Source organism: Lathyrus oleraceus, chromosome 4 (assembly GCF_024323335.1).
Source record: "Lathyrus oleraceus cultivar Zhongwan6 chromosome 4, CAAS_Psat_ZW6_1.0, whole genome shotgun sequence".
In the NCBI taxonomy this organism is placed as follows: Eukaryota; Viridiplantae; Streptophyta; class Magnoliopsida; order Fabales; family Fabaceae; genus Lathyrus; species Lathyrus oleraceus.
The window spans coordinates 385,748,389-385,766,429 of record NC_066582.1 but is presented as its reverse complement, the minus strand read 5'-3'; the positions used below and the strand labels follow the sequence as shown (position 1 = coordinate 385,766,429).

The 18,041-nt window shown below is 40.5% G+C and overlaps 1 protein-coding gene across 1 annotated transcript; it reads left to right on the top strand.

Annotated features, from left to right (window-relative positions):
* Positions 1-11,533: 11,533 nt before the first annotated feature.
* On the top strand, positions 11,534-13,524 carry LOC127137644 (uncharacterized). The gene is made up of 4 exons (XM_051064086.1): positions 11,534-11,915; positions 11,979-12,517; positions 13,319-13,369; positions 13,474-13,524. Exons 1-4 carry the CDS (start codon positions 11,534-11,536, stop codon positions 13,522-13,524), a joined length of 1,023 nt encoding a protein of 340 aa, XP_050920043.1.
* Positions 13,525-18,041: the final 4,517 nt, after the last annotated feature.

Genomic DNA, 18,041 nt, shown 5'->3' with positions numbered 1-18,041 from the left:
GGAACAAGTAAACTTGATTGCCTTGGAGTACCTAGACTTGACAAGGTTCTACTAGTCAAAGCCTTAACTGCAAACCTCATAAGCATTAGCCAACTGTGTGATCAAGGTCTGAATGTTAACTTCACCAAAACTGAATGTCTAATCCTGGACATAAAGAATGAAGTAATCATGAGAGGAATCAGGACCAAGGACAATTGCTACATATGGAGCCCTCAATTGGATTGTCCCTTAAAGTATTGGGCAAGTACAGATGCCCTCAAGAGTGATGAAAAACAAGGATGGGGAAAATGTTACACAAAGATGTTGTAACACCCCAAAATTTGCCCTCCTCATTCATGCATTCATTTAGCATTTCATATTGCATTTCATCATGTCAATCAGAATTAGATCCAAAAAAAATATATATATATATATATATATATATATATATATATATATATATATATATATATATATATATATATATATATATATATATATATATATATATATATATATATATATATATATATATATATATATATAATATATATATTTTTTACAAAAAAAAAAAAAAAAAAAAACGAAAAAAAAAATATATAATTTTTTACAAAAAACAAAAAAAAATTAAATTAAATAAAATAAATTATTTTTAATTAATTAATTAATTAATTAATTAAATAAATAATTAAATAAATAAAATATAATAAAAAATTTTGGACTTTGGTCTCTCTCATTTGAGCCCACAAAACCATGAAATTCAGTCTATAAATATCAAGGCTCACTTGAGAGAACACAGAACAAAAGGGGGATTTTGAAGAGAAGCAAAATACTCTGAGGTTTCCTTGGAACAAAACCCTGAGGAAAAAGATAGTGAGAGAAGACCTAACGGAGTTCAGAGCAGCCTCCAAACCCCGAAGGGAACTCAACTACACAGAATCACCTCTGCCTCACATAAACCCTGAAGATTGTTTAGTAAACCTCACGGGTGCAACTCAATTTCAATCAAGCTCTCCAATCAGGTTTGCCATTATTCCCATTACCTTTGCCCATTGGGTTTAATATGTATATGAATGTATAAACAATGCCTTGAATGTTTAACCGTTTAATTTTTGAGTGTATGCCACAGGGTTTGAGGTTTCTGAAACCATACTGTTATTCATGAAAAAAATGCTTATGATGTTTCACTAACCCTTTTGTTGAATTTTTGTGAGGGCTCACATGACTTTTGCAGGGATAACTTGCGTGGTTTCCCACTTTATTTGTGGGATAACCCCTGGAGGTTCATTCCGATTACCTGTACTGACCCACTTTCTTTGATGATGTTAGCTTGGAAGGATCTCAGGGTTTCCCATTCCTCTAATTGTTGTTACTTCGGATCTTTATCCGCGTGGTACTTTTACATTTTTCCCGCATTTTACTGCTTTCCTAGCTGGAAGACCTCGATAGGAGGCAACGTTTGAGCCCCTTGGTGGCATTTTACTTTGAGATACATGTTTTGTGTTTTGTATTCATATCCCTGCAGGTAGCGCGGTTCTTTCGTCAAGGACTGCCTTTTTGCCCTCGAGCATCCCAAACCCTAAAACCCAAAGCAACACGTTAACTCCTTTTACTACAGGCGAGTAAGTCTCCAAAGGTCGAGCATCCGGTAGATTGCGTAGTGACGTCGTTCGTCCAAAACCCAATCCATAACCCCATAGTTGGCCGAACTACGTTTTGCTCTGATTCTCAGGCCAGATGAGATACGTAGGCATAAGACGCGATGTCTTAGCGAGCACACATCCCCCCAACCCATAGGTCAGCCGAGCTACGAAGACTCTGATTCTCATATTCAGATGAGATACGTATGCAGTGGATGCGACATCCGCGCGAGTCATTTTCATTTAACCCTTTTTTTTGGTAAACAGCACAAGATAAACCCACACCCTTTAGACAAGAACTACAAAAGTGGATCCCGTAGAGTACTACGGATGCGTAGGGGTGCTAATACCTTCCCTTCGCATAACCGACTCCCGAACCCAAGATTTGGTTGCGAGACCCTGTCTTGTCCTTTCCTTTTTTCAGGTTTACTTCGAGCGTTTCCTTTCCCTCCTTTGGGATGAATAACGCACGGTGGCGACTCTTCTGTCATTTTCTTTCGCCGGTTGTTTTTTTTCGCACACTGTATTTTTCAGGTTGCGACAGCTGGTGACTCTGCTGGGGACTTTAAGAAGTTGACCTTTTGCTGGTCCATCTGCCCTAAGCGAGTCCCTCCTAGCTTTTGTAGTTTGTTTGCTTATTGGGTGTTCATACTTTTGTGCAGTTATTTATTTACCTGCTTTACCTTATTGCATTGTGTATATATCATTGCTGTTTTTGTTGGCTGGCTGCTTGGTGATCTTTGTGAGACGAGTTCTATACCCGAACTCGAGTGCACTTAGGATAGGAGAATGGCATAGTCCTGTCAACTTGTGTGGAGTATTCCTTAGCGAGTTGACTTGCAAGCCCATTCACTTGGTGGAGGTCATGTTGAGATCAATAATGTCACACAAGGAAGTTGTGGTTAGACATTACTTGTTCCAATATAGACCTAAGAAGCCGAGGACCTTAGTTTACCAAACCCATCTTGGCCTATTCGTAGGACGTAGTGCGAAAGTCGTTCAAGTGTGAGATTTGATACGATTGTTACGCGATACTACACTCATAAGAGTCTCTCTTGAGAATATTGTTGGAATACGAGTAGTCGTTCCTCTGATAATATCCGAAAGATGGGATTATGACTATGGGAACCTTTTGTAGAACATGTTTGGCAGGTTTAAACCTTAGTACACTCCTTTTGGGTGGTTCTTAACCTAAACTCCATGCTCGTGACTTGCGACAAATCCTTGATTCATGGTTAATCCGATCAGGTATCCTTAATATCAATGAAACTCGGGTGTTGATAAGGTGTAAACCATAATCCACCAAAATGGGTGGTTGATATTAAGGATAACATGATCCATCCCATGACCTTTGTTTGGTGTGCTCTTAATTTCTCTCCAGACAGTGCAACCTGACAGATGTTCAAGCGGATCCATCAATTCTGATTGACATGCCTTTGCATTGCATAACATCATCTGCATATTTGCATCTAACATCTCATGCTTATTCATTTGCAGGATATTCCCTTTCAAAACGGGGGTGCCTTAAAACTGAACAAGCAGTGCATCGCATACCATGCATATTAACCCTTGTCTGTTTTGCAGGTGTCACCGCAGTGTCAAATGTTTGTTCCCTGTATCAGGCAGTTATTGGTCCCAAGCGAGTTCACAGATACCCGACAAAGGAAAACCGTCCACGACTAGCGATGGACCAAGTACAGAAAGAGCTGGCTGATATGCGTGAAAGGATGGATCAGTTCATGACATTGATGACTGGTATGGCAGCAGGCCAAGAAAAGCTGAGGGAATTGGTTGAGCAACCGAGGCCCAATCCATATTTGGAGATACCAAATGCTGAGGGAAACCCTGGTAACCCTGGGAACGCTGATAACCCTGTGAACACTGGTAACGCGGGTAACGCAAATGCTGATGGAAACCCGGGTAATGTTGGCAACACAGGGAATGTTGGAAATGGTATTGGTGGAAGATACAATGTGAATCAAGGAATTCGGATTAACGGGCACCCCGTTACTGAAGATTGTCAGTATGATCAATTTTCTTTGCACGACGAAGCCCTCGAGACCACTCGCCGTATGGATGAGCTTGCTGAGAAGCTCAAATCTTTGGAGTCTCAAAATTCCTTAGGTTTTGATGTCACAAATCTTGGTCTGGTTCAGGGAGTAAGGATTCCTCACAAGTTCAAACCCCCTACTTTTGAGAAATACAACGGGGCTTCTTGCCCACGCACTCATCTCCAATCTTATCTGGGAAGGTTGGGAGCTCACACGGAAGATGAAAAGCTGTGGATGTACTATTTTGAAGACAGTCTAACTGGAGCTTATCGTGAATGGTATTCTCATTTGTCTCGTACTACCATCAAGAGCTGGAAAGACTTGCCAGAGGCTTTTATCAAGCAATATCAATACAACTTGGACATGGCTCCAAATCGGACCTTGTTGCAAGGTATGTCTCAGACTGCCAAGGAAACCTTTAGAGAGTATGCTCAGCGTTGGAGACAGATTGTTGCGTCCGTCCAACCCCCTATGTCTGAAAGGGAGATGGCGGACATGTTCATGAACACTCTTCAAGGCAATTATATTGAGAGATTGGCTGCTTGCCCGTCAATCAGCTTTGTAGAGATAGTAATTGCTAGAGAAAGAATCGAGAGTCTGTTGAAGATGGGCCGAATTCAAGACAATAGTGCTTCCAACTCATCAGGTCCCAAGAGACCGTTTGCTGGTAACGGTCAGCGAAGAAAAGAAGGCGAGGCAAGCGTTGTGTATGCCAGCAAAGGCAGGGGCAGAGGACGCCCTACTTATTATCAAGATCAAGTGGCCGCAGTCACTATTCCAACACCTGTTCCTCAACCGCAATATCATCCGCAACAACAACCCAGGTACAACAATCAAGGAGGTAATCTGGGTCAGCAGAGACACTATCAACAACGTCCAAGGCAGACGGACCGGGTCATCGAGCCAATCCCAATGCCTTATTCAGTATTACTTCCCAAGCTGATTGACATGAATCTGGTTACGCTGAGAACTCTGGCCCCACCAATCGATCCCAATAATTTGCCCAGAGGTTATGATGTCAACGCCAGATGTGCTTTTCACTCCAACACACCTGGCCATACTACAGATAATTGCAAGGCTCTCCAGTTAAAGGTACAAGATTTGAGAGATGCCTAGGCTATCAATTTTGCTCCGGTGCCTAATGTTATCCAAAACCCGATGCCGACTCACGGCGGGCAGGGGATTAATGCTGTTGAAGTGGTTAAAGTTGGTAATGCCCAAGGCTGGGGCAAATTTGTGGAGCCAGTCATCAAAGAAGACAAGTTTGGATTGGGGTATGCTCCGGGATCTCAGAAGAATGAAACCGGTACTCTCTCCAGCGGGGGTTTGGTTTCTCCCCACATCGTCAATGCTGCAGATGAAGACAAGGCTGACAGCGACTGTGACTTAGATAGCTGGATTCGCCCGTGTGTCCCAGGAGAAAAGCTCGACAATTGGTCGTCCGAAAAACCGTCCGGGTTATTCTGCTGAAAGAGTGATTTTTATTGTTTTCCTTTTATTACATGCATAATAAAGTCTTACACTTTGCCCAAGGTGTAATGACTCATTTGTAGGGCCATCCATTTAGTTACGTTTCGCAATTATTTTTATCATCAATAAAGGACGGCTTTTGCAAACAATTTTGTGTTCTCTTTCTTTCAGTTTTTTTACTTTTTACAAAAAAAATGGCAATGTTTCTTTTTTCGTTTTTCCTTTCTTTCAAAAAAAATCTCTCATTCTAAGGTTAAGCATGATCCTCCATCATGCAGATCCGACCACCCGGATCTCACTGCTAACGACACTGCTATGGCCAAGTATGACTTCGACAATCCTATCTATCAAGCCGAAGAAGGGGCTGAGGAAGTTTGTGAATTTCCTGAAGGGTTAGCCAGATTGTTGAAACAGGAGGACCGAGCTATTACACCTTAATAGGAGGTGGTTGAGACCATCAACGTTGGTACCGAAGACGACAAGAAAGAGATCAAGATCGGGGCCAGTCTACAGGCCGAGAGAAAAAAACCGTTGATCATGTACTTGACTGTGTTAGAAAGGTCAATGGGTTGTGTGCTCGGTCAGCATGATGAGTCAGGTCGAAAAGAGCATGCAATATACTACCTTAGCAAAAGTTTACCGACTGTGAACAAAGATACTCATTGCTCGAGAAAACTTACCGTGCTTTAGCATGGGCTGCTCGCCGACTAAGACAGTATATGTTGACTCACACGACTCTATTGATATCAAAAATGGATCCAGTCAAGTATATTTTTGAAAAGCCATCACTTACCCGAAAGGTTACTAGGTGACAAATGATACTGACAGAGTATGACATCCAATACACTTCACAAAAAGCCATCAAGGGAAGTGTCTTGTCAGACTATCTTGCAGAGCAACCGATTAATGATTACCAACCTATGAGGTTTGACTTTCCTGATGAGGACATCATGTTTCTCAAATCGAAAGATTAAGAGGAACCACTCCCGGAGGAGGGGCCTGACCCCGAATCCAAATGGGTTATGATGTTTGATGGGGCGGTCCACGTCAATGGTCGCGGAGTTGGTATAGTGTTGATCACACCGGAAGGGGGTTCATATGCCATTTGGTGCCAGAATAACTTTTCCCTGCACCAACAATGAAGCCGAATACGAAGCTTGTATCCTAAGACTTGAGGAAGCCGTCAATATACAGATTAAAACCCTGGATGTATACGGGGATTCAGCTTTGGTCATCAATCAAACCAACAGGGAAATGGTGCTATGCTGGAACTACGTACCCAAAATTGACGTATCTCGGTCAGAGACGAATGAAGAAAGCATTTGGTCAGAAAGTGCGCTCTCGGGGGTATCAAGTCGGTGAATTGGTACTCAAAAGATTTCTTCCTCCCAACACAGATCACAAAGGCAAATGGACACCGAACTATGAGGGTCCGTACGTGGTTAAAAGGATTTTCTATGATGGAGCTTTGACGCTAACAACCATGGAGGGCGAAGGATTCCCGTCCCCTATTAACTCAGACGCGGTTAAAAAATACTTCGCATAAAATAGACCCGCTGGACAGTAAAAAGAATAGTCCAGGCAAAAAAGGGGCATCCCGACGAACCAAAAAAAAAAGAATAAAGAGGTTCGGGCAAAAATTAGGGATATATAAAAAAAAAGAGTACACCCGGTGAGTCGAAAACCCAAAAGGGCGGCTCAGGCAAAAATGGGTATCCCGGTGGATTGAAAACCCGAAAAGGGGGCGATCCAGGCAAAAGTTAGGGAATAAGCGAATGACTGTGATCTGAGTTCATCAGTGTTATATCACCGTTTCATTCAATCCGGCAATCTTCGAAGGTTAAAGATCGACTAATCATCCACTTCAGAAAGCAAGATGAGCAGAGCGTCTTGAGGACATACGAGTCATAGCAGAGTCGAAACTTAGTGGGACCCCGTTTCCACATTGCCATTAGGATAGTTCTCTTTTTTTTTATAGCGATCACCTCTTTTCAGGGATCAGCTTCCTGATACCCTCGCCTATTCCTGGCACAAATTTTCTCCCCAGTAAGAGTCGAATAATTCAATTAAAGAGCCTCTTTAATTTTCATTTATCAGTTTGTTTGCAAAAATTACCGAATTTTTGATAAAACATATTGCATATGAACATAATGGTGGATTTTGCAGATGATTTACACAGGAAAACATTTAAAATTGCTTTGAATGTGCTTAATCCCGAACGGTGAATTCAAACCGAGTAATTCCCCCGAGGCATACGTGTATTTTTGGTTGCAGGTCACAGGAACCGGATGCCAAGTCATGAATCCTCATCCCCAAGCGGTTGACAAAGTCTCTCCTCAGCAGAGCATGTTCCCCAACAGAGTTGACAGTATCCAGACTGTCTATCCCCAGTAGAGTTGACAGTATCCAGACTATATATCCCCAGTGGAGTTGACAGTGTCAGACTGTATCTTCCTAGCATCAGCGGAGTGGTTGCATGCCCAACGGACAAGAGGGTGGTGTTCCCAGTGTTCATCTCATCCCCAGCAGATTATTTCTAACAGATTTATTCTAATCCCCAGCTTGAGGACGATTAGCAAGTTCATATCCCCAACAAAGGTTGTTTCCTACGACATTTCCCCAAGAAGTGTTTTCCCCACAGACTCTCCTCACAGAGCCTCACCGAACAAAGTTTCCATAGTTGATACTCCCCCCGCAAGGTCAACTTTTCAAGCAGCCAATTTATTTTTGGTGGCTCATTGGTCCCGGCAGACGGATCATTCCCCACATAGCATTCAAGGATTGATACAGCGATTTGTTCCCTACCGGAGTTTGTTTCCCCAAGCAGATTTCTTTTTTACACCATGCATAACATTTGCATTTGCATGCATATCATATCAAGCATACACATAAGCTGATAAACAGGTTCTTCCAAGCAGACTGAAGAATTACTTTACAACCATGGTCATGAGATCCAGCCAGAGGATCAAGCGTGAGTGATCCAGCCTGAGGGTCATTTTGAAGATTCAGCCTGAGAATCGTTTTCCCGTGATCCAGCATGAGGGTCACTTTTTGAAGATTCAGCCCGAGAATCGTTTTCCCGTGATCCAGCATGAGGGTCATTTTTGAAGATTCAGCCTGAGAATCGTTTTCCCAAGAGTCAGCCTGAGGCTCAATTTGAAGATTCCCCAGTGAAGTCGCCTACAAGCTTTATTTCCCCAGCAAGTCTAATTGAGGAGTCGTTACAACATGTTCTAGCCCGAAGAATATGTACGAAGCCCAAAAGTGGAATATTCTCGAAGCTGCATATCTAATATGAAGGTTGGGTGTAGATTTCAAAAGAGGGTCAACCAGCGCATGCCTCAGATGCGGGATCCTAATGATGGGAATTTATCATCAAAACAATCCAGATCTAGCCAGAAGATCGAAATAGATTCCGCCAGAGAATCGAAACAAAGGAGATCTAGCCAGAAGATCGAAGAAGATCTAGCCAGAAGATCGAAGTCAGGTCTAGCCCGAAGACCGGAAATAGATTCAGCCAGAGAATCGAAGCAATTCAGATCTAGCCAGAAGATCGAAGTCAGGTCTAGCCCGAAGACCGGAAATAGATTCAGCCAGAGAATCGAAACAATTCAGATCTAGCCAGAAGATCGAAGTAGATTCAGCCAGAGAATCAAAGGAAATAGGTTCAGCCAGAGAATCGAAACGAAGAAGATCTAGCCAGAAGATCAAAATCGTATCCAGCCCGAGGATCAAAATTAATATCCAACCAGAGGACTAAATTGAGTATAGGTTCAGCCAGAGGATCGAAACTCCAGATTAAGCCAGAGGATCGGAAGAAAGATAAACAGCGTGGTGTATTTCCGCGTTTTTCTGGTGTTCTCGGAGCGCAAATTTTCGGTCTATCTTTGGTATTCAACCACAGCTCACCCCGTTTGTCTGATAAGCTGTTCGCTTTCATCCTACTCGGGTTAGCTGATGATTGAATAGGGGCAGCTGTAACACCCCAAAATTTGCCCTCCTCATTCATGCATTCATTTAGCATTTCATATTGCATTTCATCATGTCAATCAGAATTAGATCCAAGAAAAAAAATATATATATATACATATAATTTTTTACAAAAAAAAAAAAAAACGAAAAAAAAAAATATATAATTTTTTACAAAAAACAAAAATAAAATAAAATAATTTTTTTTTAATTAATTAATTAATTAAATAAATAATTAAATAAATAAAATATATTAAAATTTTTTGGACTTGGGTCTCTCTCATTTGAGCCCACAAAACCATGAAATTCAGTCTATAAATACCAAGGCTTCACTTGAGAGAACACAGAACAAAAGGGGGATTTTGAAGAGAAGCAAAATACTCTGAGGTTTCCTTGGAACAAAACCCTGAGGAAAAAGATAGTGAGAGAAGACCTAACGGAGTTCAGAGCAGCCTCCAAACCCCGAAGGGAACTCAACTACACAGAATCACCTCTGCCTCACATAAACCCTGAAGATTGTTTGGTAAACCTCACGGGTGCAACTCAATTTCAATCAAACTCTCCAATCAGGTTTGCCATTATTCCCATTACCTTTGCCCAATGAGTTTAATACGTATATGAATGTATAAACAATGCCTTGAATGTTTAACCGTTTAATTTTTGAGTGTATGCCACAGGGTTTGAGGTTTCTGAAACCATACTATTATTCATGAAAAAAATGCTTATGATGTTTCACTAACCCTTTTGTTGAATTTTTGTGAGGGCTCACATGACTTTTGCAGGGATAACTTGCGTGGTTTCCCACTTTATTTGTGGGATAACCCCTGGAGGTTCATTCCGATTACCTGTACTGACCCACTTTCTTTGATGATGTTAGCTTGGAAGTATCTCAGGGTTTCCCATTCCTCTAATTGTTGTTACTTCGGATCTTTATCCGCGTGGTACTTTTACATTTTTCCCGCATTTTACTGCTTTCCTAGCTGGAAGACCTCGATAGGAGGCAACGTTTGAGCCCCTTGGTGGCATTTTACTTTGAGATACATGTTTTGTGTTTTGTATTCATATCCCTGCAGGTAGCGCGGTTCTTTCGTCAAAGACTGCCTTTTTGCCCTCGAGCATCCCAAACCCTAAAACCCAAAGCAACACGTTAACTCCTTCTACTACAGGCGAGTAAGTCTCCAAAGGTCGAGCATCCGGTAGATTGCGTAGTGACGTCGTTCGCCCAAAACCCAATCCATAACCCCATAGTTGGCCGAACTACGTTTTGCTCTGATTCTCAGGCCAGATGAGATACGTAGGCATAAGACGCGATGTCTTAGCGAGCACATATCCCCCCAACCCATAGGTCAGCCGAGCTACGAAGACTCTGATTCTCATATTCAGATGAGATACGTATGCAGTGGATGCGACATCCGCGCGAGTCATTTTCATTTTTTTGGTAAACAGCACAAGATAAACCCACACCCTTTAGACAAGAACTACAAAAGTGGATCCCGTAGAGTACTACGGATGCGTAGGGGTGCTAATACCTTCCATTCGCATAACCGACTCCCGAACCCAAGATTTGGTTGCGAGACCCTGTCTTGTCCTTTCCTTTTTTCAGGTTTACTTCGAGCGTTTCCTTTCCCTCCTTTGGGATGAATAACACACGGTGGCGACTCTTCTGTCATTTTCTTTCGCCGGTTGTTTTTTTTCGCACACTGTATTTTTCAGGTTGCGACAGATGTCACACCAGAAGCCCAAAGGAGAAAAGGTTATGATGGCTCAAAAACCTGAGAGGTTAGACCAAATAGGCAGACATTTGACCAGTCACAGGGAGAATAGAACCGTTGGGACCAATCCAAATAGGACTCTGTGCAAAAAGGCCAAGGACAATATGGGGAAGATTTGGATGACACCTGTGAAAGGCATAGAAGATGATAACAGTTGGGCTCAACTGGGTTGGATGAACCATTTACTGGTTGCAGACAATGTTACACATGATGTCATGACATTGTATTATGACTTCCTGAATGCTGAAGTCAGGTCCAAAAATCACATTCAACACAATGGACAACATACTGTTCTAGCTATTGTCACTCCATTAGAAAATATGTGAAAGACAAATTTAGAAGTCAAGAGTTTGGACTAGAACTAGCAGACAAGCTTGCAAGGAATTTGGGTAAAATTGAATATGAGGAAGGGAAATTAGGGATTTGGACTCTTGAGAAATTATGGAAATTAAAAAGAAAAGATAAAAGAAATAAAAATAATGTATGCCATTTTAAAAGAAAGAGCCACATTAATAATAAATCATTCCCATGCTTTGAAAACAGTATCTATTCCCTTAGCACACGCTACCTAAACTCAGCAACTGCCATTCCCATTCAACTTCTAAGAAAAGCTCAGCTAGGGCAAAGAAACCTTCCTCAAAAGTCCTACAGCATGTCTCAACATCCATCGTCATCTGAATCCAAATCCTCCAAACATGCAAAGACTTCATCCATGAAGTTTGTAGATGAAGACATTATGGACGTCACTCCTCTATGCATGATACCGGGCAACACCATAGGTACCTCCTCCGATGCTGGAGATAAGCAAGGTAATACCTCTGGTAACTCCTCCCTTCCTAAAGACATGTATTACACTGATCGCGCTATAAGGAGACTGGTTACTAGAATACTGAGTGAAGGACACAAAGTTGAAGGGGTCTCTACCCCTCTGTCCAGAAGGGAACCCTCTCCTGAGAGAGAACCCCATGCTGATAAAGATCATGATTCATCTAGATCAGAAAAAGAGGTGGCTGCTGAAGGGCTTTGCTCTCTAGGTAAAACCCTACCTAGCAAGAAACAAAATGTGCCTCAAGAAAATATTATTGATCTGGAGGAAGAAATCACTGAAGGAGAAGATGATTCGTTGGTTCATCTGGTTAAACCTAGCATAGCTGAGAAACTGAGAACTAAGAAAGGGAAAAGTATGGCTAAAATAAGAGCTGCTAGAGTGAAAAAGACTGCACGAGTAGGACCCTCAAAACCCTGGAGCAAGGTTGAGGTTGGAAAAAGAAAAGAAAGACGCAGCTCTGATTCTGAGGAGGATGTTAAAGACGATGTCCCTAACATCTCCCCTGCAAAAAGGCAGGTTGTTCAGAAATCTCCTGGCAAGGCTGTTGTTGTCCATCTAGACAATATCTCCATTCATTTGGAAGATGGAGCAGCAAAGTGGAAATATGTCATTCAAAGAAGAGTAGCCATTGAAAGAGAACTTGGACAAGAAGCTGTAGAGGTAAAGGAGGTAATTGAGCTGATCAAAAATGCTGGACTCATGAAGACTGTGGTATCCCTACCCCAATGCTATGAGGGACTGGTTAAAGAGTTTATTGTCAATATCCCTGAGGATATTCATGATAAGAACAGCAGGGAGTTTTGCAAGGTATTTGTAAGAGGCAAATGTGTAAAATTCTCCCCAAATGTCATCAACAAGTTCCTAGAAAGAGGAATGGATGGAGGAGTAGACCTAGAAACCACAGACAATGAGCTCTGTAGAGCTATCACAGTTGGCCAAGTTAAGGAATGGCCCAGTAGAAATCACCTATCAGCTGGAAAGCTCAGTGTTAAATATGCCATCCTGCACAAGATTGGCTCAGCTAATTGGATTCCTACTAATCATGCCTCTACTATCTCCATCAATCTTGGAAGAATCATTCATGCTATTTGAACAAGGGTTAACTATGATTTTGGCAGGTTCATATTTGAACAAACCATTAGACATGCTTCTACAAATGCTGTGAAGTTACCCATTGCCTTTCCCTCCCTTATTTGTGGCATTATCCTGAGCCAACAACCAGGGATTCTGAGCACAAGTGACATCCCAAGCAGGACAAAATCCCCTCTGTCCATCCATTACAAGTTGTTTGAGGGAAGTCATGTCAATGATGTCATGACATCTGCCAGAAGGGAGTCTGCATCCAAAGGAAGTCTGATTGACCAACTAAAAGAGACCTGTAAAGAATTGGAAAATGGTATAAGGGTGGCCAAGGCCAGAAAGGAAGCTTTAGAAGTCCTCATATGTAGCCTGGAAAGGGAAGACAGAGAAAAGGCTGGAAAGGAATCAAATACAAGATCCCAGTCCTATTCTGAAAGTTCAGAAGACTCTGAAGGTGCAGGTGGAGATGAAGATGAATGTGAAGGAGATACTTCTTCTTCTGATTAATTGTCCCTGGCTGTATTGAAGACTTGGAGGGGTGCTGGAAGGTGTGGTGGAAGCTGGGCTGCTGTTTGGAAGGTTGTTGTCTTGTTTGTTTTTGTATTTTGTGGCAGTCCACATGATGCCTGTTATGTAATATTTAGGGCTTTTAATGAGTTCCTTGAATTTGTTCATTGTCTCAGCTTTTTGCTATGTATAATGATGTTGTGTACTTCCTAAATATTCTGTTTTAACATGCTTAATGTTATAGCATCAATTTTAACTTTCTCTGCTAGACTAATAGACATTAATTTTGTCTGATTGGTCAGCTTTGGTCAATTTTGACTAAAAAGGGGGAGAAGTGCTTGATATGGAAGTTGGATGTGGCTGATCAGAAGGGCAACTATTATTGACTGGTGCACAGGTGTTGATGTTGAAGCAAATGTCAGTATGACATTCTGGCTGGTATAGGTACTGGAGTTCAGTAGCTGTTATGGTTATGCACAGTTTTAGGGGGAGAAGAAGTACCCTTGTGAATTGTGCATTTGTATGTCTTACTAGTTGCATCCATAACTAGTAATTCTGTTGATTGTTGCACAGATTTAGGGGAAGGAGAAGTACCCTTGTGCATGTGTGTATTACTAGTAGCCATAGCTAGTAATTGTTTTGCTTCTGCTGCTGATTAAACTACTGTTATATGGTTTAACTGCTCATAGTTTTCCTTGTGAACAAAAAAAGGACAGATATATGTGTAAGACCCCAATTTTGGCCCTAAGATCCCTCATGGCATCATATAATATCATTGCATAGCCTCAAGGATCATTGGACACCTTGCTTCCTTCCCTGTGGGTGGAATCTCTTTGAGAGTGGTTCTTGATCACCAAGCATTGCTTGAATTTGTATATCATTGCTTTTCTTTTAATCACTAACCAAAAATGTACAAAAATATATCATTAACCTTTGTTACTTGCAGCTTAAGCAGTCAACAGGTCAAGGCATCAGGTGCCTCCATTTGCATTTGTTAACCCAAACCAGAAAAACTTTGTGCAAACATTTTCACCTGTTTTCAAATTAGAAACTTAAGCCTTAGGCCTCTGATTTTCAAACTTCATTTTTTACAATACTTCTTCTGAATTGAATCTAATGTCAACTTTGACCATTTTTGTGAATACTCTAATTGGTTAATTCCACTCATTCAATTGTTTTGGTGGCTTTGTCCATTCTTTAATCAAGTTTTCATACATTAGCCATAGATCTCAATTATCTTAGTGGTTGATGTAAATCTCACCTTTTGTCCTTAGTGATTGAATTGGAAGACTTCCTTGCTTATTATAGGGCATGGTCCCTCACTAGCAAGTTGAAGTTTTTCTCACATGGTGGACTTGTGGTTGTATAGGTTGAGTTTTCTCCCATGGATAATGAAAGACCTTAGGGCTTTTGTTTAAAATCAATCCACTTACTTTTTGGAAATCTTTTAGCCGAACTACGAGGTTTTGATCCTGTAAAGGTACGTAGGCAATGGTTTTCCATCCAAACACAAAAATAATAAAAATTATATATTCTTCTCTCATCCTCCCAATCAATGTTTGCACAATAAATATTTTCATAAACAATATCTTTTGCACCAATTTGTGAAAAGGGTTCCCTAGGAGTACCTAGGATGCATTGGGTGCCTAACACCTTCCCTTTGCATAATTACCCCCTAACCCAGATCTTTGTACCCTTTTTTATTAGTTTTCTCTGTAAAACTTCTTAGGCTTTTGTTCGCTTTTTAGCCATTCCTTTGGATAAATAAAAGTGCGGTGGCGACTCTATCTTTGTATGCTTTGCTTTTGATTTAGTCAATAAATCATAAAGTGACGAATACACCGCTACAATATGTTTTAGCCAAAATTTGCCAAAGAGGGAGTTTGTTGATTCTAAGAGTTGGCAGCAATTTTGGTAAAACAAAGAGTGTTCACAAGATGTCATGTATGATGTCTTAACATGAGATATCCTATGTACCTGCTGGAGTTGAAGAACATTTGCAAGCAGGATTGTTTTAGAATGCCACATACAAGGCTTCTGATATTGGTTGTACCTGCTGGAGCTTATATGGAAGACATATGTTGCAGGATTGTTTCAGTTGACATACTCATTATCATGGTAACTGATATGGTTGTACCTGCTATAAAAGGAAACTAGATTATGCAGAATTTTTCCAGATGTCAGACCCGATGTCATGACATCCTGTACACAGAACATTCAGTATGAATGTCTGGTGTTTTGTGATTGCACAATTGGTGGCAATCATTGGTTGATTGAAGATATGGCTAGCTGGTGCATTCTATCAGGGATATCAACCAGATTTGTTTTTTTTCCAAGGAGATCTTTACAGCTGATATGAAAAGATTTGATTGGAAAATATATCTAGGGTTTTCAAGGTGTCCAATACTTCTATAAAAAGGGACTTAGAAAACCTGATTGTACACACAACCAAGACTGAGCAAAATTTAGAGAGAGAGCTAGGGTTTGTATTTGTAGGTCATTCAAGTCATCCATTGATGATTGAATTGGACTAATTTGTCTTCTTGATTAAAGCTTTGAAGCAAGATCAAGAGTGTGTCTTCTTGATTGAAACTATGAAGTAAAATCAAGAATATTGTAATTGAAAAGTATTTTCTTTTCACAAGGGATTGTTGTTTAAGATCACGGGTGTGTGATTGTAAGGGAAGTGAGTGGGTTCTCATATCTAAGAGTGCTTAGGTAGAAATTGCACGGGTAGAGATTAGGTGAGAAAGACTGTAACTTGGTGAAGTGTACCATAGTCTTTGAACTATTTCTATTTTAGTGGATTTCCTTCCTGGCTTGGTAGCCCCCAGACGTAGGTGAGTTGCACCGAACTGGGTTAACAATTGCTTGTGTTATTTGCTTTACCATTCTGTTTCTGTTTATCCATTGTTTATAACCAGATATCAGTGTCGTGACATTACCTTCGACATCTTATATCTGATACCAGAATTTCAGTAACCATTGGAGATATTGACTAAATCCAAGGTAAATTATATAAGTCGAGTCGTCACCGCACTTCTATTTATCCAAAGGAATGGTTAGAAAGCGAACAAAAACCTAAAAGTTTTATCGAATCAAAAACTAGTAAAAGAGAGTCAGAGATCTGGTTAAGGGGGTTGGTTATGCAATGGGAAGGTGTTAGGCACCCAAAACATCCCAGGTACTCCTAGGGAGCCCTTTTCACATTTGTTGTAAAGATTGTTGTTTTGTGAAAAATTTGTTTGTGCAAACATGATTGAAGAAATGAGAAGAGAATATACAAGTTTATTTACATTTTGTGTTTGGATGGATAAACCCATTGCCTACGTACCATCTTAAAAAAGATTAGGATCAAAACATCGTAGTTCGGGGTAAAAATCTCAAAATGGGTTGGTGAATTGATTGGTCCAAAAGCCTTAAGGTCTTTTGTTATCCAAGGGAGAAAACTCAACCTAAAACCACAAATCCACCATGTGAGGATAGCTTCAACATGCTAGTGAGGGGTTAACCCTATAATAAGCATGGAAGACTCATTGTCCATCACTAAGGATATAGGTGAGTATTACATCTACCTCAAGGATAACTCAAACCTAATAGCTAAAGGTTATGAAAAGTTTTTGATTAAGAAGTGGCCATTGAAACCATAAAAACATTTGAATGGGTTATATTTTACAAATGAAAAGTATTTACAAAATGGTCAAAGTTGACTTAGAAGTTCAATTCACAACAAGTGTTATGAAAAGAAAAGTTTGAAAATCAAAAGCATAAGGCTTAGGTTTCTAATGTTTGAAAACAATTGTTAAATGTTTGCACAAAAAGTTTTGGCTTGGGTTAGAGTGGGGAGAAGAAGAAGAAGGGCTAAGATCCTAAGCATACAAGAGGTGAGGGATAAGAAACAAGACCACAAATGGAGTTCCTCTCTTGAGATCATATGGATGATCCAAGTAGCTCCCATCCTTTGGAATAAGCAATCACAGAAACATAAACCCAAGCAATCATCAATCGAATAAACTCTTGGAAGGCTCTTCAAGGCATCTTGTAACCATTTCTCTTAGAAGCTCATGGAAATGGTTCCTTAAATTTGAATCAAGGTGGAATCCCTAGCACAAAAGCACACACATCAAAGAGTTTTATGGAGCAAATCAAGAATGGACAAGAGTGAGTTTAGAGGTTGGGTCCTTCATGATCATCATCAACATTAAGATCCTTTTACTCCAATTTTTGCATAGGGAATGTCCTAGAAACTAAGTCCATTTGTCCATTTCTTTGCATTTGGTCCACAACAATCAAATCAAAACACAAGCACAATAATATATACACAATTATGTGCTCAAGTGAGCAAAAGGCAAATTGCATTAACATAAACATATGCTCAAGTGAGCAAAAGGAAAAAGCAAATGGATAATATGTGCAAGAATAGTAAATTGCATGAAAGTAAAGAGCAAAAGTAAATGTTAATGGTTAATAGTTAGTGTTAGTAGTTAGTGTGCCATAAGGCAAATATAGCGCTATGTTAAGAAATCGTAATTGGACTTATGTAGAAGTCACAACTATCTGAGGCCGGTCAATAATAATGTAGGCAACAACACAAGTTAGAAGTCTTGATTAGTGAACCAAGTTCCAACAACATGCCATACCAAAAAGAAGAAGAGAATTGATCTTGTATTGGTTTAAGTCTTTTGCATGATCTTGGAAATAACCTATCCTTAATGCAAAGCCATTCACTTGATCAATTGATCAA

What these genes read in the sequence shown, in the direction of transcription:
- LOC127137644 (XM_051064086.1), top strand. Translation starts at nt 11,534, where the DNA reads ATGTCTCAACATCCATCGTCATCTGAATCCAAATCCTCCAAACATGCA. An exon ending in ACAGCAGGGAGTTTTGCAAG is followed by an intron (nt 12,518 to 13,318) that starts GTATTTGTAAGA and finishes GCTGTATTGAAG; the next exon opens with ACTTGGAGGGGTGCTGGAAG. An exon ending in GCTGGGCTGCTGTTTGGAAG is followed by an intron (nt 13,370 to 13,473) that starts GTTGTTGTCTTG and finishes TCATTGTCTCAG; the next exon opens with CTTTTTGCTATGTATAATGA.